Source organism: Ranitomeya variabilis, chromosome 5 (assembly GCF_051348905.1).
Source record: "Ranitomeya variabilis isolate aRanVar5 chromosome 5, aRanVar5.hap1, whole genome shotgun sequence".
NCBI classification, from domain to species: domain Eukaryota; kingdom Metazoa; phylum Chordata; class Amphibia; order Anura; family Dendrobatidae; genus Ranitomeya; species Ranitomeya variabilis.
The window spans coordinates 231,781,232-231,805,802 of NC_135236.1; the positions used below are offsets into that span (position 1 = coordinate 231,781,232).

Here is a 24,571-nt window from a genome sequence, read left to right on the forward strand (position 1 = left end):
TGCGGTCATTATACAGTATGGAGCATCATGTGCGGCCATTATACAGTATGGAGCATCATGTGCGGTCATTATACAGTATGGAGCATCATGTGCGGTCATTATACAGTATGGAGCATCATGTGCGGCCATTATACAGTATGCATGCGGTCATTATACAGTATGGAGCGTCATGTGTGTTCATTATACAGTATGGAGCGTCATGTGTGGCCATTATACAGTATGGGGCATCATGTGTGGTCATTATACAGTATGGAGCACTGTGTGGCCATATTTTTTTGTTTATAACTATTGTATATGAAACAGTGTGATCAGCAGTGCTAAATGGGTGTGCTTGGGACGTGGATATGGGTGTGACTAATTATGAATGGGTGTGGTCAGAGGCGTGGCCTAAAATTTGCCGCGGCGCGCGAAGCGCGCCGCAAACTTTGTCCCTCTTTCCCATCTTCAAAGGTTGGGAGGTATGGCTACATCTCAGTATAGTGTAAGTCAGTGGGGTTCAATCCTGGCCCTCAAAGCAGTGAGACTAGCAGTCTGAAAAATTCAACTAGTTCTGACTTTGTGCCACTTGCTTCTCATGGTTGCTTTACCATGCAGCTGACAATGGATCCCCATTCCCTTGCATTATACTGTGATGTAATAGCAGCATACAGTGATTTTTGGCCTTGTAACCTGTGTTGCTGCTTAAGTGGTGTTGTAGCCTCATCCTTAGGGCTCAAAGCCATTTGTGAGAAAAATGTTATTCAATAGGTGACATCTCATTTGCGATTTTTTTTCTCAGCCGAAATCAGACTGAGAAAAAAATCGCCAATGCAGCGGTTTGCTGCGAGTCTCAGTTGAGACTCGCCAATTCAAGTCAATTGGTGAGCAAAAAAAATGCACGGAATAGGGACCATCCGTATTCCATCCATTTTTTACAGATACCTTACTATTCTGTGGCATAAAACACTGTAAATGGTCCTGTAAATGATTGTAAAAAAATAATTGCCGAGAAAAAAAACGCATTGCATATGGATGTCATATGGATGTAAAACGGATGGTGCAATTAAAAATTGCATTGAACTCGCAAGCATGGCAATCGCAAAGTTTGCATCCAATTTTTTCAGTCCAGATTATGGACCGTTTTTTTAATCGAAAATGGGTATGAGCCCTTATCCAGTTTTTTGTCATATGTAAGGCACAGTCAGACGGCCGTATAAATCGGAGCAAGATCGGAACTGGCTGGCGGCTCTCCCAACCCGAGTGTAGGGTATGTGCACACGTTGATAAATCCGCAGGGCAAAAACACTGCATTTTTCCTGCGGATTTATCGCGGATTTACCGCGTTTTTTGTGCGGATTCCACTGCGGGTTTCTATTATGGAGCAGGTGTAAAACCGCTGCGGATTCCGCACAAAGAATTGACATGCTGCGGAATGTAAACCGCTGCGTTTCCGCGTGTTTTTTTCTGCAGCATGTGCACTGCGGATTGCGTTTCCCATAGGTTTACATTGTACTGTAAATGCATGGGAAACCGCTGCGGACCCGCAGCTGCAGAAACGCTGCGGATCCACAGCAAAATCCACAGCAAAATCCGCAGCGTGTGAACATAGCCGTTAGAGTTTCATGTCATTCTATGTAGCTGTCATGCTCTGGTGGGAGAGCTGCAATTCAGTCAATTCACTGCGTTCTGATCTCGCACCGATTTATACGACCGTCTGACACTGCCATAAAAAAGAAGAAATAATCAAACATTTAATTAGTTCACGAAAATATTTTTGTCTCAAAACTTTTCTTTGAATTGATCAAAGTTGTCTTATCTAGTGTTTTACAGATAGAACGTAGGTCAGACAACCAAAATTACAAAATTGTGTATAATTCACTGTCACATACAGGTCCTTCTCAAAAAATTAGCATATAGTGTTAAATTTCATTATTTACCATAATGTAATGATTACAATTAAACTTTCATATATTATAGATTCATTATCCACCAACTGAAATTTGTCAGGTCTTTTATTGTTTTAATACTGATGATTTTGGCCTACAACTCCTGATAACCCAAAAAACCTGTCTCAAAAAATTAGCATATCAAGAAAAGGTTCTCTAAACGACCTATTACCCAAATCTTCTGAATCAACTAATTAACTCTAAACACATGCAAAAGATACCTGAGGCTTTTAAAAACTCCCTGCCTGGTTCATTACTCAAAACCCCCATCATGGGTAAGACTAGCGACCTGACAGATGTCAAGAAGGCCATCATTGACACCCTCAAGCAAGAGGGTAAGACCCAGAAAGAAATTTCTCAACAAATAGGCTGTTCCCAGAGTGCTGTATCAAGGCACCTCAATGGTAAGTCTGTTGGAAGGAAACAATGTGGCAGAAAACGCTGTACAACGAGAAGAGGTGACCGGACCCTGAGGAAGATTGTGGACTGAGTCTGGTGTGGAAACATCCAGAGCCACCGTGCACAGGCGTGTGCAGGAAATGGGCTACAGGTGCCGCATTCCCCAGGTAAAGCCACTTTTGAACCATAAACAGCGGCAGAAGCGCCTGACCTGGGCTACAGAGAAGCAGCACTGGACTGTTGCTAAGTGGTCCCAAGTACTTTTTTCTGATGAAAGCAAATTTTGCATGTCATTCGGAAATCAAGGTGCCAGAGTCTGGAGGAAGACTGGGGAGAAGGAAATGCCAAAATGCCTGAAGTCCAGTGTCAAGTACCCACAGTCAGTGATGGTGTGGGGTGCCATGTCAGCTGCTGGTGTTGGTCCACTGTGTTTCATCAAGGGCAGGGTCAATGCAGCTAGCTATCAGGAGATTTTGGAGCACTTCATGCTTCCATCGGCTGAAATGCTTTATGGAGATGAAGATTTCATTTTTCAGCACGACCTGGCACCTGCTCACAGTGCCAAAACCACTGGTAAATGGTTTACTGACCATGGTATTACTGTGCTCAATTGGCCTGCCAACTCTCCTGACCTGAACCCCATAGAGAATCTGTGGGATATTGTGAAGAGAAAGTTGAGAGACGCAAGACCCAACACTCTGGATGAGCTTAAGGCCGCTATTGAAGCATCCTGGGCCTCCATAACATCTCAGCAGTGTCACAGGCTGATTGCCTCCATGCCACACCGCATTGAAGCAGTCATTTCTGCCAAAGGATTCCCGACCAAGTATTGAGTGCATAACTGAACATTATTATTTGATGGTTTTTTTGTTTGTTATTAAAAAACACTTTTATTTGATTGGACGGGTGAAATATGCTAATTTATTGAGACAGGTTTTTTGGGTTATCAGGAGTTGTAGGCCAAAATCATCAGTATTAAAACAATAAAAGACCTGACAAATTTCAGTTGGTGGATAATGAATCTATAATATATGAAAGTTTAATTGTAATCATTACATTATGGTAAATAATGAAATTTAACACTATATGCTAATTTTTTGAGAAGGACCTGTAGAGCTCTGAATAAATATGAGTTAATTAGTATTTCTGTTTCTGATTTATGTCAGTTAGTGTAAACTCATTAATGGGTGACAGATTCAGGGACCTAATGTAGACAATTATCAATTTGCTGTCAGTATAGCAAAATAAGAAAGCCACAGGTGTTAGGGTTGGCGGAACGCACCAAGTATAAATATATGTAATAATAGGTGCATTTGCAACCCGGGGTCCACCGTGCAGGAAAGGAACCTGCTGCTAGCAATTGGCGGTGCTATATGGCGGTATTAGCAAACTCTGTTAGTTCACAGAATTGCTAGGATAGGGAAACGCTGTGCCCTGTTAACCTCACAGAGGAACACAGATACCAAACAGAGCAAAACTGTGGTCATGTAGTCAGAAAAGCACACAAACAACTCCTCACCGGAGGTGCCGGTATTCTAGGGGCTTATTTCAGCCAAGACCTGAATTCAAACACACAAAAATCCTCACCAGAGGTGCAAGTATTCTAGGGACTTTTTTCAGCCAACCCTGACCACATGCAGACATGACCACACAGTAGCAAGGCTCAAAACATAGGTTGATACTAGCGCATGGCCGTATGGCCATGCAAACCTTTTATAGCTGTAGCAGACAAGGACCTTCCTGGTGTTCCAATAGGAGCTGCTACAGGACCTGAGCATGTGACCCCAGACCTCTAATGGGAGGTCGTCCCGTGGGCATACTCAGTATTGGAAAAGCGGGACTTCGTCCTAGAAAGAACTGCTCGCTGCTGAACATTGCTGGCTACAATGACAGAGCCTGGAAGGGAAGTAGTAACCAGTTGTCCAGTATCAGCCTGAGCCAGACACTGGGACTGAGGTCTCCGCTGAGCAGGCTCCACTGTGGCTGGAGGAGAATGGGAGATGGCATCAGACATGGTTCGAGATTCCCCCTGTGCAGCGGCGGGAACTCGACACCTAACAACAGGGTCTGTTTACACTGGCATCATGGCTCTTTTCTGCTGCTCTGGACAAGAAAAGTATTCTTAATGGTAAAAGGAATGGAAACTTGATGGATCTGTTGTAAGTCAATGGGATCCATTAAAATTCAGCATGGCATTTTTTTAAGATGTAGAGAACAGAAGGAACACAAGCAACATAAATGCAATGAAAAATAATAAAAGCAGGCATGTATGAAACATTCTACTTGATTATTAATCTGACTGTTACAGGCAAGAATAGCATTCTTCTTTAAGTAAAGTTGCATTTTGTTCCTTACATGTTTTTCTTATTTTTAGGATAGACTTCCTTTCACCAAAAAATGCCTTTCATTTCAAATAATGTCTGGGCTCATTTCCTTCAAATTTCCTGAAGGTTTCTTATAACATACAATTTCATGGTTTACTTTTTACAAGCACCTGATGCATAGCAGGCGGATTAAAATTATGATGCTTCTGTGTACCTGATATTTCTTGATGGAATAATTTCAACTCTGTACATGAACGTATTCATAAAGTTTTGCAAACTAGAATTAACTCCTATTTTACTATGATTTTCTCACTGTAATCTACAATAACATCCATCTATTTATATCAAGATAATAGAGCAAAGGTTAAATACAATGACCTGTTTGTATGTTATAATTTATTTTTTATATTCATATTATCTATTAAAATATCCACTTTTTCTACTCCCATTAGACTATAAATGGATTTATACATACAAATATTATGCACTGCCATTTATAATTTTAGATATGAATATTCTTGATTAATGTTCTTTTTTTCCTACTAAAGTTGATTTGGATACCATACCTATAATTCCCTCTAGAATTTATGGACCGTCATAGACCCTGCAATCATTTCCATCTATTTATAGATGGATAATATACTTGATTAATGTTCACTCTGGAGTTTATGGACTGTCATGAGGCCAATTTAGATGTGATCATCATGCAAGTTAACCAGGTATATAAGAACCAGACAGACTACAGACTATCAAATTTATGCTAGACTTCAGCACTGCAGATTTCATTGCAGAAATTTCTACAACTATCTCATAGTCTGATTGAAACTTGCAGAAGTACAATGCTGCCAAAACAATCCAATTCAAATGAATGGAACTTATGTCCAGTTGCAGAATTTTCTGTAACAAAATCATACTTGGGAATTCAGTCTAATGCTTTACATGCATACATCAGATTTTTTTGTGAGAGCATACAGTGGGGAAAATAAGTTTTTTGATACACTGCCGATTTTGACAGTTTTCCCACCTACAAAGAATGGAGAGATCTATAATTTTTTATCATAGGTACACTTCAACTGTGAGAGACAGAATCTAAAAATAAAAAACAGAAAATCTCATTGTATGATTTTTAACCCCTTTACCCCCACGGGAGGTTTGTATGCTAATGACCAGGCCAATTTTTACAATTCTGACCACTGTCCCTTTATGAGGTAATAACTCTGGAACGCTTCCATTGACCTCAATGATTCTGACAATGTTTTCTTGTGACATATTGTACTTCATGATAGTGGTAAAATTTGTTTGACCTGACTTGCGTTTATTTGTGAAAAAATGGAAATTTGGCACAAATTTTGAAAATTTCACAATTTTCCATCTTTGAATTTTCATGCCCTTAAATCACAGAGATATGTCACACAAAATACTTAATAAGTAACATTTCCCACATGTCTACTTTACATCAGCACAATTTTGGAACCAAATTTTTTTTTGTTAGGAAGTTATAAGGGTTCAAAGTTGACCAGCGCTTTCTCATTTTTACAACACCATTTTTATTTTATAGACCACATCACATTTGAAGTCACTTTGAGGGATCTATATGTTAGAAAATACCAAAAAGTTACACCATTCTAAAAACTGCATCCCTGAAGGTGCTCAAAACCACATTCAAGAAGTATATTAACCCTTCAGGTGCTTCACAGGAACTTTTGGAATGTTTTTTTTTTTAAAAATGAACATTTAACTTTTTTTCACAAAAAATTTACTTCAGATCCAATTTTTTTTATTTTACCAAGGGTAAAATGAGAAATTAGACCCCAAAGGCTGATACCCCATATGTGCAGGTAAAAACCACTGTTTGGGTGCACGGCAGAGCTCGGAAGGGAAGGAGCGCCATTTGACTTTTTCAACACAAAATTGGCTGGAATTAAGATCGGATGCAATGTCACGTTTGGAGAGCCCCTGATGTGCCTAAACAGTGGAAATCCCCCACAAATGTCCCCATTTTGGAAACTAGACCCCGTAAGGAACTTATCCAGATGTGTGGTGAACACTTTGAACCCCCAAGTGCTTCACAGACATTTATAACACAGAGCCGTAAGAATTAAAAAATCATAAAAATGATCTTTTCGCCCCCATTTTTTTTATTTTCCCAAGGGTAACAGGAGAAATTGGACCACAAGAGTTGTCTTGTACACTGATACCCCATATGTGCAGATAAACCACTGTTTAAGAGCATGGCAGAGCTCAGAAGAGAAGGAGTGACATTTTACTTTTTCAACGCAAAATTGGCTGGAATTAAGATAAGAAGTCATGCCGCATTTGGACAGCCCCTGATGTGCCTAAACAGTGGAAACCCCCTACAAGTGATACCATTTTGGAAGCTAGACCCCCTAAGGAACTTATCTATATTCGTGGTGAGCATTTTGAACCCCCAAGTGCTTCACAGACGTCTATAATGTAGAGCCGTAAAAATAAAAAATCATATTTTTTTCACAAAAATGATATTTTTGCCCCCAATTTTTATTTTCCCAAGGGTAACAGAAGACATTGGACCTCAAGAGTTATTGTGCAATTTGTCCTGACTCTGAGTACGCTGATACCCGATATTTGGGGTAAACCACTGTTTGGGCACATGGCAGAGCTCAGAAGGGAAGGAGCGCCAGATTTTACTGTTATGGTTTGCAGGTGCCATGACCCACTGGGAGAGCCCATGAGGTGCCAAAACAGCAGAACCCCTATAGGTGACCCCATTTTATGAATTACACCTCTCAATGAATTCATCTAGGGGTGAAGTGATCATATTGACACCATGGGTGTGTCACAGAATTTTATACCATTGGGCAGCCATGCAGAGAGACTAGGGAGGAACGGAGCGCTATTTGCCTATTCAAGTGAATGGATCTGTGCACATGTCAGTGTGTTTCCAAGGACCATGTGTCTATGGGCAAACACTCTGACATGTCCTTTTTTAATGTCAGCGTGGGCCACAAAACATCCAGCACACGTGCATACGTATAACACACATGGATGTCATCCATGTGACACGCATCGGCGCCGGGGAAGAAACGTTACAGTAAGTGCTTTCATCATTCTCCCCTGCTTGTGCCATTTGCAGGCAGAGCAGAGGAGAATGATGAGAACCGTTATTATCCCCTGCTTGTGCCAATCGCCGGCAGAACCTGGGAGATTGATGAGAGCCGTGTTCAGCACCCGATGCCAGGGAACAGCGCTTACTGTTATGCTTCTTCCCTGGCACGTGTCCTTGTGGTACTGAAGCGGCCACATGTGTGCTGCAAGTATTACACACACGGACACTGACATCTCCAGTACAAGAAATATCAGGACATGTGAAGGAGGAGTTATAGTGGGTTTTTTTGTTTGGCAGCTGTCACACACTAAAAATTGCTTTTTATTGCAAAAAAATAGTTTTTGCATCGCCTTATTTTGAGAGCTATAATTGTTCCATATTTTGTCGCACAGAGTAAGGTTAGGTCTCGTTTTTTGTACCATTTTCGGGCACATTACATTTTTCGATAGCTTTTTATTCCGATTTTTGGAAGACAGAATGAAGGAAAAAACAGCAATTCATGAATTTCTTTGGGGGGGGGGGGGGCGTTTATACCATTCCAGGTGTGGTAAAATTGATAAAGCAGTTTTATTCTTTGGGTTAGTATGATTACAGCAAAATCTCATTTATATCTTTTTTTATGCTTTGGCGCTTTTATACAATAAAAACTATTTTATATAAAAAATAACTATTTTTGCATCGCTTTATTCTGAGAGCTATAACTTTTTTATTTTTCTGGTTATGGAGCTGTATGGGGGCTTGTTTTTTGCGGGACAAGATGACATTTTCAGTGGTACCATGTTTGTTTATATCTGTCTTTTTGATTGCGTGTTATTCCACTTTTTGTTCGGCAGTATGATGATAAAGCATTGTTTTTTGCCTTGTTTTTTTATGGGGTTCACTAAAGGGATTAACTAGTGGGACAGTTTTATATATCAGGTCATTATGAATGTGGGGATGCCATATATGTATACTTTTATTGTTTAGATTTTTTAAATTCAAATATTTATTTAGTGATAGAATAAATATAGATTTTTTTATTATTATTTTAAAACAAATATTTTTACAATTATTTAAACTTTTTTTACTTTATTTTATTATCTTTTACACTTTGTCCCTCTATGGGACAATTATTTTGTGCAGGCTGATCGCTTTTATAGCATGCAGATGAAGCAGCATCTGCATGCTATAGAAGCTGTCAGTGCTGCAATCTCTGCACACTGACCTGAGAGACTTCCTGACATGCACTGAGCATGACAGGAAGTTTATCAGCTCTGGTAACCTGGATGTCGTCATGACGACATTGGGTTACCATAGCAGCGATCGGGACCCCCCATCATGCCGTGGGGTCTCCGATCCAAATGCAGAGGGGCTGTCAGCCCTCTGCCTGCTCCCGGAATGCTGCATTCGTGTTCGATTGCAGTACTCTGGGGGTTAAAAAGCCACAAGCGGTCTCTGACTGCTCCTGGCACTTAGTGCAGGGTGTCAGCTGTAAGAATCAGCTGACACCTGGCTGCGATCGGACGCACACCACCCCGTGGGCGCGGCCGATCACTATGACTTACTACTCCGTCCAAGGGGAGTAAAGCCTAGGTCACATGGTCGGAATAGTACGTCTGATGGCAGAGAGAGGTTAAATAATTAAAATAGCATTTTATTGCATGAAATAAGTATTTGATCACCTACCAACCAGCAAGAATTCTCAAAGACCTGCTCGTTTCTCTTTAAGAATCTCTCCTACTCCACACTCATTACCTATATTAATTGCCCCAGTTTGAATTTGTTGCCTGTATGAAATACACCTAGGCCAGTAGCTTGGTGAGAACACAACAACTGTTGTCACAATTATGAGAAAATGGAAGAAACACAAGATGACTAACAATCTTCCTCGGCATGGGCCTCCATGCAAGTTCTCACTTCGTGGGGTAAGGATGATTCTGAGAAAGGTTAGAATCATCCCAGAACTATATGGGAGGACCTGCTCAATGACCGCAAGAGAGTCTCAAACATTATCATTAGTAGCACGCTGCACCGTCATGGATTAAAATCCTACAGGGCATGCAACGTCTCCCTGCTCACGCCACCACATGTCCAGGCCCATTTGTAGTTCACGAATGCCCATCTGGATGATCCAGAGGATGCATGGGAAAGGTTATGTGGTCAGATGAAACCAAAATAGAATTTTATGGTATCAACTCCACTCACCATGTTTAGAGGAAGAACAAGGATGAGTACAACCCCAAGAACACAGTCCCACCCATGAATGCATGGTGGGGAAAATATACTTTGGGGGTGCTTTTCTGCAAAGGGGACACAATTACTGCACTGTATTGGAGAGTGGATGGATGGCGTCATGTATCGCAAGATTTTGGCCAACAACCTGCTTCCCTCAGTAAGAGCATTGACGATGGGTCGTGGCTGGGTCCTCCAGCATGACAATGATCTGAAACAAACAGCCAGGGCAACTAAGGAGTTGCTCCGTAAGAAGTATTTCAAGGTCTTGGAGTGGCTTAGTCTCCAGACCTGAACCCAATACAAAATCTTTGGAGGGAGCTCCAAAACCTGAAAGATCTGGAAAAGATCTGTATGGAGAAGTGGGACAAAATCCCTGCTGCAGTGTGTGCAAACTTGGTCAAGAACTACAGGAAACATATGACCTCTGTAATTGCAAAAATTTCTGTACCAAGTAATAAGTTCTGTTTTCCATGGTATCAAATACTTATTTCATGCAATAAAATGCAAATTAATTACGTAAAAATCAAGCAATATGATTTTCGTTATTTTTTTTATTCTGTCTCTCACAGTTGAAGTTGTACCTATGATAAAAATTACAGATCTCTCCATTATTTTAGGTGGGAAAGCGTGCAAAATCGGCAGTGTATCAAATGCATATTTTCTCCACTGTATGTAGTCTGGCTTTAAGACTGTGTGCTCACGGTGCATCTTTGGTGCATTTTCGCTGCGGTTTTTTTCCACGCGGAATAGAGCCAAAATGCTAGGTAACCCTTATGCCAGCTAATTCAACGAGAATTCTGAAGTGCTGTGCACATGATCATTAATTTTCCCTTAAGTATTTGCAGTGTGTTTTTTTCTGCAGCATGTCAATTCTTTGTGCGGATTTTTAGCGTTTTTCACCCATTGACTTCAATTGAGTAAGTCAAATATGCAGCAAAAATGCAGATATAAAAATGTTTGCAGATTTGCTGAGTTTTTACTTGTATTTTTATTGACTTCCTATGGTGTTTCCCACGCTGTCATCTGTGTGACAGACCAAGAAACACTGGCAGTTCTGATCGGCGGTAATGTTACCACTGGTAAGATCGTTACTGTCAGTCAGAGCGCTGCAGAGTCACGCTGTTAGATGTAAGCACGACCCCGCAGCTGTGCCTGTGACCCAAAGTAGAAACTTACAGCAGGCCAGGTGTCGGCTGATGAGAGACTACTACTCCCATCAGGCTACGTCTGCTTTCACTGATAGAAGCAGGAGAAGGCAGGCATTGGCTGATGAGAAACTACTACTCCCATTAACCTATGTCTGCTGTTACTGATAACAGTGATAGGAGGCACCGCTGATGGGAGAAATAGTCAGTCGGTGTCTGTGCTAAAAAAATAAAATAAAAAATAAAACATTTAAATTAAGTACATATACAAATAAATATAAAAAAATGATACTCACCTAACACCAAATCATCAATGCCCATGTCTCCTGTAAACAATAAAAAATAATGAACAACCATACACTCTTCTGTCTGCCATAGTCCACATAATCCAGAGTGTCCCACAGCGGTCTCACTTGTAGAACAGTCAGATCCGACTACACACTGACAGGAGCTTCATTGCTCCCGTGCTGCGTATGATCTAATTAACTTCCTAGTGCCTGGTGATCTGGATGTCGTCATGACCACATTGGGTCACCATGGCAACGATCTGGATCCTGCTATAACGGTCTCTGATCCAAGGGCAGTAGACCTTTCTTCCCTCTGCCTGCTAGCTAAATGCTACTAGTGTAAGGAAGAAGACCAGGTTGCAGGTACCTGTGCTGCGCCAGGTCCAGAACTGTTGAGACTGCAGCCCAGTTTGTCCAGGGGAAAGGATAGTGAACCGGACAGACCCGGTGACCTGGTAGCAGGGGACGTGGCAAAGGAGAAGTGCGCGCGGCAGTGGACAGCTTTGGGGCAAATGAGCAGCTCGTAGCAGGGTGAGCAGCATACTTCAGCCCCTGATTTTCAGCGCCGCGATGGGCTGTGTCTGTAGGCTCCCGCCACCAAAAGCGGGACCGTGAGAGAGTGTGGTGTCGTGTACCCAGTGACTGTAAGAGAGCGAGGTGCCGTGCTCTTAGTGACCGTGAGTACAGCGCACGTGCAGAGGAGAGAAAGCCGAGTACGGACAAACACCTGCGGCTTTCCTTGCCATTGGATATACGCCAGGCTACATTTGACTTTGAAAGTGCTGCGGCCTTGTCTGCTTCGGCCGCACAAGCTCATGGACTAGGGGCTCAGGGAAGGTACCGGAGACCAACCGCTGCTGCCAGAAGGTGGATCATTGTTCAAAGGACCCCCTCTGTGGACATCTTCCTGGGCGTTGCTGGTGCTGCAACCCCTGCGGGATCATCTGCGGTGGAGGAGCATAAAGAACCTGATAAGTTTTATAATGGGACTGTTATTGTTCTGCACTTGTTGTTTTTATGATCTGCTCGTTAACCATTTATCTCCCTGCGAGGAGTTAATACCCTGTTTGAATAAACTGTTAAATCTGTTAACCCTTGCTCTGCCTCCTGTCTGTCACTGCATCCCGCAACCTACTTACACGATCACAGCATTTACGGGGGCAACATGCCGGGAGTCGTGTGGGCACCGCTCCGCTCCTGTCACTGAGAGCTGAGTGTCGCCTATCAGAATCATCTGACACCCGGAGGCAATTGCACACGCACAGCCTTTGTGCTCACAAAATCGCCTAGACTTATTCATACATCCAAGATCAGTAAAGCTGGAGTTACACTAAACGACTTACCAATGATCATGACCAGCGATACGACCTGGCCGTGATCGTTGGTAAGTCGTTGTGTGGTCGCTGGGGAGCTGTCACACAGACAGCTCTCTCCAGCGACCAACGATCAAGTCCCCCTGCAGCACCCGGGTAACCAGGGTAAACATCGGGTTACTAAGTGCAAGGCCGCGCTTAGTAACCCGATATTTACCCTGGTTACCATTGTAAAAGTAAAAAAAAAACACTACATACTCACATTCTGATGCACGCGCTGCTGCCGAGAGCTTCCCTGCACTGAATGTGTCAGCGCCGGCAGTAACAGCAGTGACGTCACCGCTGTGCTCTGCTTTACGGCCGGCGCTGACACAGTCAGTGCAGGGAAGCTCTCGGCAGCAGCGTGTGCATATTAACAGCGCTCTTGCCGAAAGCAGTTTTAACCCTGTGGATGCCGGGGGACGTGACAGACATCAGAATGTGAGTATGTACTGTTTTTTTTTAACTTTTACAATGGTAACCAGGGTAAATATTGGGTTACTAAGCGTGGCCCTGCACTTAGTAACCCGATATTTACCCTGGTTACAAGTGAACACATCGCTGGATTGGCGTCACACACGCCAAATCCAGCGATGACAGCGGGTGATCAGCGACCAATAAAAGGTCCTGATCATTCCCATCGACCAACGATCTCCCAGCAGGGGCCTGATCGTTGGTCGCTGTCACACATAACGAGATCGTTAGCGGGATCGTTGCTACGTCACCAAAAGCGTGACATTGCAACGATATTGTTAACGATATCGTTATGTGTGACTCAGCCTTAAGTATCAGGTGACCTGGATGTATGGATATGTCTAGGGTCCAAAGGGGTTAAAGTGGAGTAAAAATGTGACTCCATTGTTTCCAGCAGTGATCTAGGCATCAGATATGCTTCCAGAGGTCTTCCCCTTCCTGTTATCCTTCCATTCAACACTTTTCCCATCCATTTCAACTTTTTCACTACCCTCGACCTCTTTTTAGGGTCAGCTGGAAAAATGCTCGGATTACCCATTGTCTCCAATTATACCCGTTACTTGAAATGAGCATTCGGGCATCAGGAATTGCTCTGTTCAAGTCGCGAGCATCTGAGCATTTTAGTGCTCTCTCATCTCTACTCATCACTAGTGATGAACTAATTTGTTCAAGAAATGATCGCCAAACTAATTGGAATGATTATGGCACATTTGGATTCAAGATTGGAAACACAAGCAAAATTTTATAAAAAATCTGAAAAAAACGGAAACATTCGGTAAAATGTGTGGGAAAATATTTGCGTTGCCAGTAAAGTATTTTGAGCATATCATACCATAATGGGGGTGTATGATGAGAGTGGGGCATGTGATTGATGAGGGTAGGGGGTGGGGAGAACTCAGAGGAGCGGCATGCTTGTAAACTTTTTTTCTTCTAACTTTATGTGTGCACATTGCGGCTAGCCAATCAGGGTGCAGGAAACATCCACACTGTTCTGACACAATGGCTTTTGTCATTGGCTGCTGAAATAACATGTTTATCTCTATACAAAGAGCGGGCATCTTGTTTTAGCACCATTTTGACATTGTAATGGCGCAGAGAGGCTGCTCCTGACGCTGTGACTGTTTGCTGCTATATTTTAGCTAGCTATCTAGGTGCTTGTACCTTAGTCAGATAGTTTAGGTAGTTAGTGTTCTGTGTGGCTGTGAAGTGGACCTTCCAGTAGATTTTTTTGTGCCATTACTGAGGTCCACAGTCAAAGACTGCAGGGCACATTTCAAACAACTGTGTTGTGCACTGCTTCTATTGTGCTCCAAGCATGAGTAGACTGTTCTAAATCTTATTTATTCACTTGCTAAATGTGATACAGCAAGACATATGTAACATTGTCATTTAATGGTAATTTAATGGTGTGGTGACATTGTTCTGTGAGTTACTACCATGATTCAGCATGCCATATCTCACCTTGTTAGTTGGTGTTGGTGAAATTCTACTGTCTGCATAGCTCATGCAGATTAAAAAAAAAAGAAAATATCTGTTGCTAAATGTGATCTGGCCTGCCATATCTAACGTTGTAATGTTGGGACAGTGAAATGAAGCTGTTTGCAGAGCTTATGCACATTAAAAAAAAATCTGTTGCTAAACGTAATACAGCCTGCCATATCCCATGCTGTAATTTTGTGGCGGTGAAATGAAGCTATCTGCAGAGCTCATGCACATTAAAAATATATATTTTTTGCTGTTGCTAAATGTGATTCAGCCCGCCATTTCCCACATTGTAAATTTGTGGCATAAAAATTGTTGTTTGTGCAGAGCTGTTGCACATTAAATAAATGTATATCTACTATATAATTGTCTAAGGGTCACTTCCGTCTTTCTGTCTGTCCATCTGTCTGTCTGTCTTTCTTTCTGTCACGGATATTCATTGGTCGCGGCCTCTGTCTGTCATGGAATCCAAGTCGCTGATTGGTCGTGGCAAAACAGCCACAACCAATCAGCGACGGCCACAGTCCGGTGGAAAAATGGCCGCTCCTTCCTCCCTGCAGTCAGTGCCCGCTCCATACTCCCCTCCAGTTTGCCCTCACACAGGGTTAATGGCAGCGGTAACGGACCGCGTTATGCTGCGGTGTAATGCACTCCGTTACCGCTGCTATTAACCCTGTGTGACCAACTTTTTACTATTCATGCTGCCTATGCAGCATGAATAGTAAAACGATCTAATGTTAAAAATAATAAAAAAAATAAAAAATCGTTATATACTCATCGTCCGTCGGCCCCCGGATCGACAACAGGCCTTTTCCGCTCGCGACGCTTCAGTAACCAGTCCATGCTGCGATCTCGCGAGATGATGACGTAGCGGTCTCGCAAGACCGCTACGTCATCATCTCGCGAGATCGCAATGCACTCTTGGGACCGGAGCGCACGAGCCGCGTCCGTAACCTCTTTGCTTGGATCCGGGGGCTCCAGAAGGTGAGTATATAACGATTTTTTATTTTTTTATTTTTTTAACAGGGATATGATGCCCACATTGCTATATACTACGTGGGCTGGGCAATATACTGCATGGGCTGGGCAATATACTACGTGGCTGGGCAATATACTACATGGGCTGTGCTATATACTACGTGGCTGGGCAATATACTACATGGGCTGGGCAATACACTACATGGGCTGTGCAATATACTACATGGGCTGTGCTATATTCTACGTTGCTGGGCAATATACTACATGGGCTGGGCAATATACTACATGTGCTGGGCATTATACTACGTGGCTGGGAAATATACTACGTGACTATACAGTGTGGGCTGCGCAATATACAACATGGCCTGCACAATAGACTACGTGGGCTGCGCAATGAACTATGTGGGCTGTGCAATGTACTGCGTGGGCTGTGCAATGTACTGCGTTGGCTGCGCAATGTACTGCGTTGGCTGCGCAATGTACTGCGTGGGCTGCGCAATGTACTGCGTGGGCTGCACAATGTACTGCGTGGGCTGCGCAATGTACTGCGTGGGCTGCGCAATGTACTGCGTGGGCGGCGCAATGTACTGCGTGGGCTGCGCAATGTACTGCGTTGGCTGCGCAATGTACTGCGTGGGCTGCGCAATGTAATGCGTGGGCTGCGCAATGTACTGTGTGGGCTGCGCGATGTACTGCTTGGCTGCGCAATGTACTGCGTTGGCTGCGCAATGTACTGTGTGGGCTGCGCAATGTACTGCGTGGGCTGCGCAATGTACTGTGTGGGCTGCGCAATGTACTATGTGGGCTGCGCAATGTACTGCGTGGGCTGCGCAATGTACTGCGTTGGCTGCGCAATGTACTGCGTGGGCTGCGCAATGTACTGCGTGGGCTGCGCAATGTACTGCGTTGGCTGCGCAATGTACTGTGTGGCTGTGCAATATACTACGTGGGCTGTGCTATACACTACGTATACATATTCCAGAATACCCCATGCGTTAGAATCGGGCCACCATCTAGTATATATATATATATAAATATATATATATATATATATATATATATATATATATATATATATGTATATTTTACAAATGTGAGAGTTTGGAGCATATCTTCTAGGTTATACAGGCCTCATCCACACTGACAACAAATTTGTTCAGTTGCTAATGTTCTACAGTAGGGGAGATCTCACTTTGAAATTGTTAGTAAGATCTAGTCTCATTTTGAAATTGCTTGAAGCATATCTTGTTTGTCATACAGGCCTCATCCCCACTCAAACAATTTTATCTTCTGTTACTAACGTCAGACAGTAAGGGTACCGTCACACAGTGCCATTTTCATCGCTACGACGGCACGATCCGTGACGTCGCAGCGTCGTATGATTATCGCTCCAGCGTCGTAGACTGCGGTCACACTTTGCAATCACGGCGCTGGAGCGATGCCGAAGTCCCCGGGTAACCAGGGTAAACATCGGGTTACTAAGCGCAGGGCCGCGCTTAGTAACCCGATGTTTACCCTGGTTACCAGCGTAAACGTAAAAAAAACAAACAGTACATACTTACATTCCGGTGTCTGTCCCCCGGCGCTGTGCTTCTCTGCACTGTGTAAGCACCATAGCCGGAAAGCAGAGCGGCGACGTCACCGCTGTGCTCGCTTTCCGGCCGGCAGGCGCTCACAGTGCAGAGAAGCTGAGACGCCGGAGGACAGACACCGGAATGTAAGTATGTACTGTTTGTTTTTTTTACGTTTACGCTGGTAACCAGGGTAAACATCGGGTTACTAAGCGCGGCCCTGCGCTTAGTTACCCGATGTTTACCCTGGTTACAAGCGAACACATCGCTGGATCGGTGTCACACACAACGATCCAGCGATGTCAGCGGGTGATCAAGCGACGAAAGAAAGTTCCAAACGATCTGCTACGACGTACGATTCTCAGCGTGATGTCTGATCACAGTAGCGTGTCAGACACAGCGATATCGTAACGATATCGCTAGAACGTCACGAATCGTGCCGTCGTAGCGATGAAAATTTCACTGTGTGACGGTACCCTAAGACAGTAGAGGAGATCTCCTTTTGAAATAGTATGGAGCATATCTTCTTTGTCAAACAGGTCTCATTCCCACTCAGATAATTATTTCTTCTGCTACTAACGTCATACATTAAGAGATCTCACTTTGAAATTGTTTGGAGCATCTAGTCTATTTTATACAGGTCTTATACACACAAAAAAAGTCTTCTATTACTAACATCAGACAGTAGGGGAGATGTTATTTTGAAATTGTTTGGAGTATGTTTTATTTGTCATATTGGCCTTATCCCCACTCAAACAATACGTTCTTCTGTTACTTACGTTCTACAATAGTGGAGATCTCACTTTGAAATTGCAGCATCTAGTCTTAATTATACAGTAATACCAAGAAAGGAACACTGACTAGCAGTAGCAGACAACATATAATATCAAAATAAGATCAATAGTGATCAAAAAGTAAAAAATAATAATTATATCTGCTACTCTAGTGGAAAGGACTAAAACAAGAAAAAAGTGGATAGTCGGGAAATTAGCAAAACCAAAAACCAGAAAAGAACCGACCGCAGTCCACGCCAATGAATAAATATAAATATAAAGTTTATTAAGAAACAGGTAAATCATAAAAGAAAAATGAACAATCCCAATGTTAAAATCATCAAAAGTACAAAAAAAGGGGACGAAATAATCCTGGAATAAAACCATGCCAATTCATGTAGATCACAACACATCAAGAATTTTTTTTTTAAATTTGAAAAAATATATATGTGAAGTGCAAGTGCTGAGAAACACCACATAGACATATAATGAACTATGGGACCGAGAAAACTATAGTGCAGTGCAAATTAATATGAATAATGAGGCCACAATAGGACAATACTTACTGAGTAAAGCAATCTCGGTTTCCTGGATGGCCCCTCCCCAACGCGTGATTCGGCATGCTGCCTTCTTCAGGGGGTGGCGTCATTAGGAAAGTGAGAGGTATAAATACACCCATGGGCCAATAAAAACAGAGATATACTAAAAGCGGCCCAATCACAAAAAGGGGTGTGAATAAATCATTAAACATCTGTGCGAGTGTCCAAATTTAAATACACAAATAGTGCACAATCCGTATCGAAGATCCAGGGAAGCGCCTCACATGACCAAATGAGATCATAACATGTAATATGCGGCACCTGGTAGAATCCGGTATATCGTCGCTAATCTGGCATCCGAAGAGACGGAGATGGGCAAACAGAATAAATATAAATAGCCATGATGATATTTAAGTATATTACAGAAAACCATAACGCGGACCGGAAGTGTCGGATAACATTAGACACTGGTAGTATGACAACATCCGGTACCGCAAGGCAACAGAGAAGCATCCATAGAAATGGGGGCATGGTTACAGGATTGGGGAAGGTGTGAGATGACGCACTCGCAGCAGGATGGGGAGGGACATGTCATGGATCCAGGCAACGTGCTAAACAAGCCCGTAATCGTGATGAGGCCACAACTAGCCGACCCGCCTTGCCATGCCGACCATGCGTGCCACATTCCACAACATGAATACCGCAAATACATTAATAAAAGAATCAATCAATAATGAGATATGATATGATATACTGTATTAATATGAATTGTGAGCAATCATAACATGTGTGACCCAAAAAGATAAATAAATAAAGATAATAATAGATCACAACTAAGCGAATAATATTAACACAAAAGCCATATTACATTCTGAAAACCAAGTATGGAGTGCTACGAAAAAAACCCAACATAATATAATATATTATATAATATATAACATATGTAACATATGAAAATTATATATATACTAGCTGAAGAGCCCGGCATTGCCTGGGCATAGTAAATATTTGTGGTTAGTTATAGCACTTCACTTCTCTTATTTTCCCATCACGACTCTCATTTTCCCCCTCACATCTCTCATTTTCTCCCTTACATCCTCTTATTTTCACCCTCACTCCTCTCATTCCCTCCTAACACTTGTTATTTCGACCTCACATCTGTCATTTTCCGATCACTCCACTATTTTCCCTCACTCCTCTCATTTTGCACTCACACCTTTTCATTTTCACCTCACACTCCTCATTTTCACCTCACACCTCTCATTTTCCCCTCAGTATATACATGTTTGTCATCTCCCTTATATATAGTTTACACCTGTATGTCATCTCCTGTATATAGTATATACCTGTATGTCATCTCCCCTGTAAATAGTATATACCTGCTGTATGTCATCTCCTCCTGTATATTGTATATACCTATGTGTCATCTCCTCCTGTATATAGTATATACCTGTATGTCATCTCTTCTCTATATACTATATACCTGTATGTCATCTCCTCCTATATATAGTATATACCTGTATGTCATCTCCTGTATATAGTATATACCTGTATGTCATCTCCCCTGTATATAGTATATACCTGCTGTATGTCATCTCCTCCTCTATATACCTATGTGTCATCTCCTCTTTTATATAGTATATACCTGTATGTCATCTCCTCCTCCTGTATATAGTATATACGTGTGTCATCTCCTCCTGTATATAGTATATACCTGTAAGTCATCTCCTCCTTTATATAGTATACACCTGTGTGTCATCTCCTCCTGTATATAGTATGTACCTGTATGTCATCTCCTCCTGTATATAGTATATACCTGTGTGTCATCTCCTCCTGTATATAGTATATACCTGTCTGGCATCTGCTCCTGTATATAGTATATATCTGTGTGTCATCTTCTCCTGTATATGGTATATATGTGTGTCATCTCCCCTGTATATAGTATATACCTGTGTGTCATCTCCTCCTGTATATAGTATATACCTGTGTGTCATCTCCTCCTGTATATAGTCTATATCTGTGTGTCATCTCCCCTGTGTATAGTATGTACCTGTATGTCATCTCCTCCTGTATATAGTATGTACCTGTATGTCATCTCCTCCTGTATGTAGTATATACCTGTGTGTCATATCCTCCTGTATATAGTATATACCTGTGTGTCATCTCCTCCTGTATATAGTATATACCTGTGTGTCATCTCCCCTGTATATAGTATGTACCTGTGTGTCATCTCCCCTGTATATAGTATGTACCTGTATGTCATCTCCCCTGTATATAGTATATACCAGTGTGTCATCTCCTCCTGTATATAGTATATACCTGTGTGTCATCTCCCCTGTATATAGTATATATGTGTGTGTCATCTCCTCCTGTATATAGTATATATCTGTATGTCATATCTTCCTGTATATAGTATATATGTCATACCCTCCAGTTCCTAGTCTCTGCAGCTCCCACCTACCCTGAGTTCCTGCCATCATCGTCAATCCATTATTTTTTCCCTTTTTGTCTCGATCCTCCAGCTTCCATGGCGATAGTCCCTCACGGGCTTTCCCCTAACTCTCCCTGCATAGGGGGCGGTCCATCTGGTCAGCTCGTCCGTGAGGGGTTCGTCATCACGGTCCAGAGGGTCCACTTTTCATTTTTTATCTACGAAACATCACAGTAACATCAGGCCATTGACCCCGCTGGTGTCTACGCCACTCAAAAAACTCTTTTTGCTTGAAAACCAAACTAGGATCATGTCGTTTTTAAAAAATATGGAGTCTCACCTAGCGACTTTACAGCCTTCTGATCCTGTTATTCCCCCGCAGTTGATTGCCCTTCAGCAGGAGCTAGGTCAACAACGGGACACAGTCCCATATTTTGAATTTTATGGCCTCCATAAATGATCGGCTTCTCTCCCTCCAGAATGTTGCCTCTGTTTGCACTCCTGCCTCTGCGCCACAACCCTCGCCCCCACTTGCTAGACCTCCTTGGTATGGTGGGGACCCTAAAGCGTGCCGCGGCTTTCTTAATCAGTGCCAGTTGCATTTTGAATTGTCTCCGCTACTTTACCCTACTGACCGAGCTAAGGTTGCCTTTATAGTGTCCCATTTGGAGGGTGAATCTTTGGCGTGGGTTAATCCCCTCTGGGAGCGTGATGATCTGTTCCTAGATACCTTCCGCAAGGTATTTGATGAACCTGGTCGTCTGGTCTCCACCACTGAGTCCCTCTTTAACCTTTACCAGGGTTCTCTATCTGTAGCCCAGTACGCCATCCGTTTCCGGACCCTGTCCTCTGACCTAGGGTGGAACAATGAGGCTTTGGTTGGAGTGTTTTGGCGTGGTTTGTCTTCATGGATTAAGGATGAGCTGGCAGGACGGGACACTGCCACCTCTTTGGATGATCTTATCTCCTTGGCCATCGCATCGATCTGCGCTTTCAGGAGCGCACCCGCGAGCTTGCCAGAGAGAAGAGACCTCTTCACCAGACCACTGTTACTCGAGGGACTTCTTTTTCTCTAGCAGCACCGGTAGCCTCTTCATCTTCTCCTGAACCCATGCAGGTCGATCGCCTTAAGTCTTCTGAGCAACGCCGCAAGGACAGACTCGCACAAGGTCTTTGCTTTTGCTGTGGCAGTGCCACTCATCTCTTACGCACCTGTCCTCAAAGCCGGGAAACGCCTCCGCCTAGGACAGGTAAGAAAGGTCTTCCTAGGTGGTTATGATTCCTCTCCGCCTCTGGTTTTGTCTGTTATTCTACATTTAGGTTCCCGTCACTTTTCTCTGGAGGCTTAGGTTGATTCAGGAGCGGCTGGGAACTTTGTTCAGCTTGAGGTTGTTAACAGGCTTGGGATACCTGTTAGACCCTTGGAGAATCCTAGATAAATAGCTTCAGTCGATGGTCAGCCTTTGTGAGAGACCGTCAACTTGGTTACGGAGGAAGTCGAGCTTCAGATTGGAGCTCTACATCGTGAGAAACTGGCCTTTTATGTTTTACCTTCTTTGTCTCATCCTTTCCTTTTGGGTCTTCTTTGGTTGAGAAATCACGAACCCACTCTGGACTGGCGTACTGGAGACGTTCTACAGTGGGGACAGTCTTGTCTGAACAGGTGCCTGCTTCCCGTCAAGCCTGCGACCTTCTCTTGGCCTGCTCCAAAATCCGTGGGAATTCCTCCAGCCTATTGCGCTTTCTCGGACGTTTTTAACAAGAAGGAGGCGGAGATCTTGCCGCCGCACCGTTCTTATGACTGCCCGATAGACCTTGTTCCTGGTTCTACTCCACCTAGAGGTCGTATTTACCCTTTGTCTCCTACCGAGACTCAAGCCATGTCCGAATATGTCCAAGAGAATCTGGCCAGAGGCTTCATTCGAAAGTCTTCCTCACCTGCAGGAGCTGGGTTTTTCTTCGTTAAGAAGAAGGATGGTTCTCTTCGCCCATGTATAGACTACCGGGGCCTCAACACTATCACGATCAAAAACAAGTACCCACTTCCTCTCATACCGGAACTCTTTGATCGTCTACGTGGAGCACGAATCTTCACCAAATTGGATCTCAGAGGAGCTTATAATTTGATCCGTATTCGTTCCGGTGACGAGTGGAAGACTGCGTTTAATACCAGAGATGGTCATTATGAATATTTGGTTATGCCATTCAGTTTATGCAATGCACCGCAGTTTTCCAGGAGTTTGTAAATGATGTTTTTCGGGATCTACTTTACTCCTGTGTAGTGGTGTACTTGGACGATATCCTTGTGTTCTCTCCAGATCTGTCTACTCACAGAAGAGATGTACGGCAAGTACTTCAGCGTTTGAGAGAGAATCGGCTGTACGCAAAACTGGAAAAATGTGTCTTCAAACAGTCATCTCTACCCTTCTTGGGTTTCATAATTTCCGATGCTGGTTTGTGTATGGATCCGGGAAAGGTTTCAGCCGTGCTCAACTGGCCGCGTCCTCTTGGAGTGAAAGCAATTCAGCGATTTCTTGGATTTGCTAACTACTATCGGCAGTTTATCCCTCACTTTTCCTCTCTTTCAGCTCCAATCTCCTCCATGATTCGGAAGGGTGCCAATCCTTATCAGTGGTCGGCTGAGGCCGAAGAGGCTTTCTGGTCCATCAAGCAAGCCTTTGCCTCCGCTCCTATACTGTACTTCACCATCCAGTGGCCAATAAACCCTTCATCCTTGAAGTAGATGCTTCTGCTATTGGAGCTGGAGCTGTGCTCTCGCAAAAATCCTCTTCTGGTCATCTTGTGCCCTGTGGTTTTTTCTCAAAGATCTTCTCCTCAGAAATTAATTACTCCATCGGAGATAAAGAACTTTTGGCAATCAGGTTGGCATTAGAGGAGTGGCGGTATCTCTTAGAGGGGGCTTTACATTGCTTTGTAATCTACACGGATCACAAGAATCTGGCGTATATTCGTTCTGCGCATAGACTTAATCCTCGGCAGGCCAGGTGGGCCTTATTTTTCACCAGGTTTGACTTTGAACTTCGTTTCTTGCCTGGAAATAAAAACTCCAGAGCTGACGCTCTGTCTAGGTCATTCCTGGTGGTGGATATGGAGGAGGAGACTGCGCACATCATCCATCCTGACAGAGTCATCACAGTTGCTCCAGTCTCTCTCACTTCTTTGCCTCCAGGTAAGACCTTTGTTGCTGATGGGAACAGGAAACGTGTCTTACTTTGGGGTCACGCCTGCAAACTGGCTGGACATTTTGGTTTCAAAAAAACCTTTCGTTTGATCTCTCGTTATTACTGGTGGCCAACGTTGTCTAAGGATGTCCAAAGTTTTGTCGCCTCTTGTCCTTCCTGTGCCAAGAATAAGATTCCCAGGCAACTACCCTCTGGGCTTTTACATCCTTTACCGGTACCTTCCACTCCGTGGCAACATTTATCTATGGATTTCATCACTGATCTGCCTCATTCTTCTGGTTGCAACGTCATCTTCGTGGTCATGGACCGTTTCTCCAAGATGGATCATTTCATCGCTCTACCAGATTTACCTTCTGCTCCCGAATTGGCAAAGATTTTTATTCACCATA

General features: G+C 43.2%; 1 protein-coding gene across 1 annotated transcript in view; it reads left to right on the plus strand.

The window, feature by feature from the left end:
- The window catches only part of LOC143774948 (uncharacterized), an 82,712-nt gene that overhangs the window by 51,952 nt on the left and 6,189 nt on the right, over positions 1 to 24,571 (plus strand). Inside the window, exon 5 of the mRNA XM_077262760.1 lies at positions 24,006 to 24,169. Coding sequence (XP_077118875.1) covers positions 24,006 to 24,169 — 164 coding nt within the window. The remainder of the gene's footprint in view (positions 1 to 24,005; positions 24,170 to 24,571) is intronic.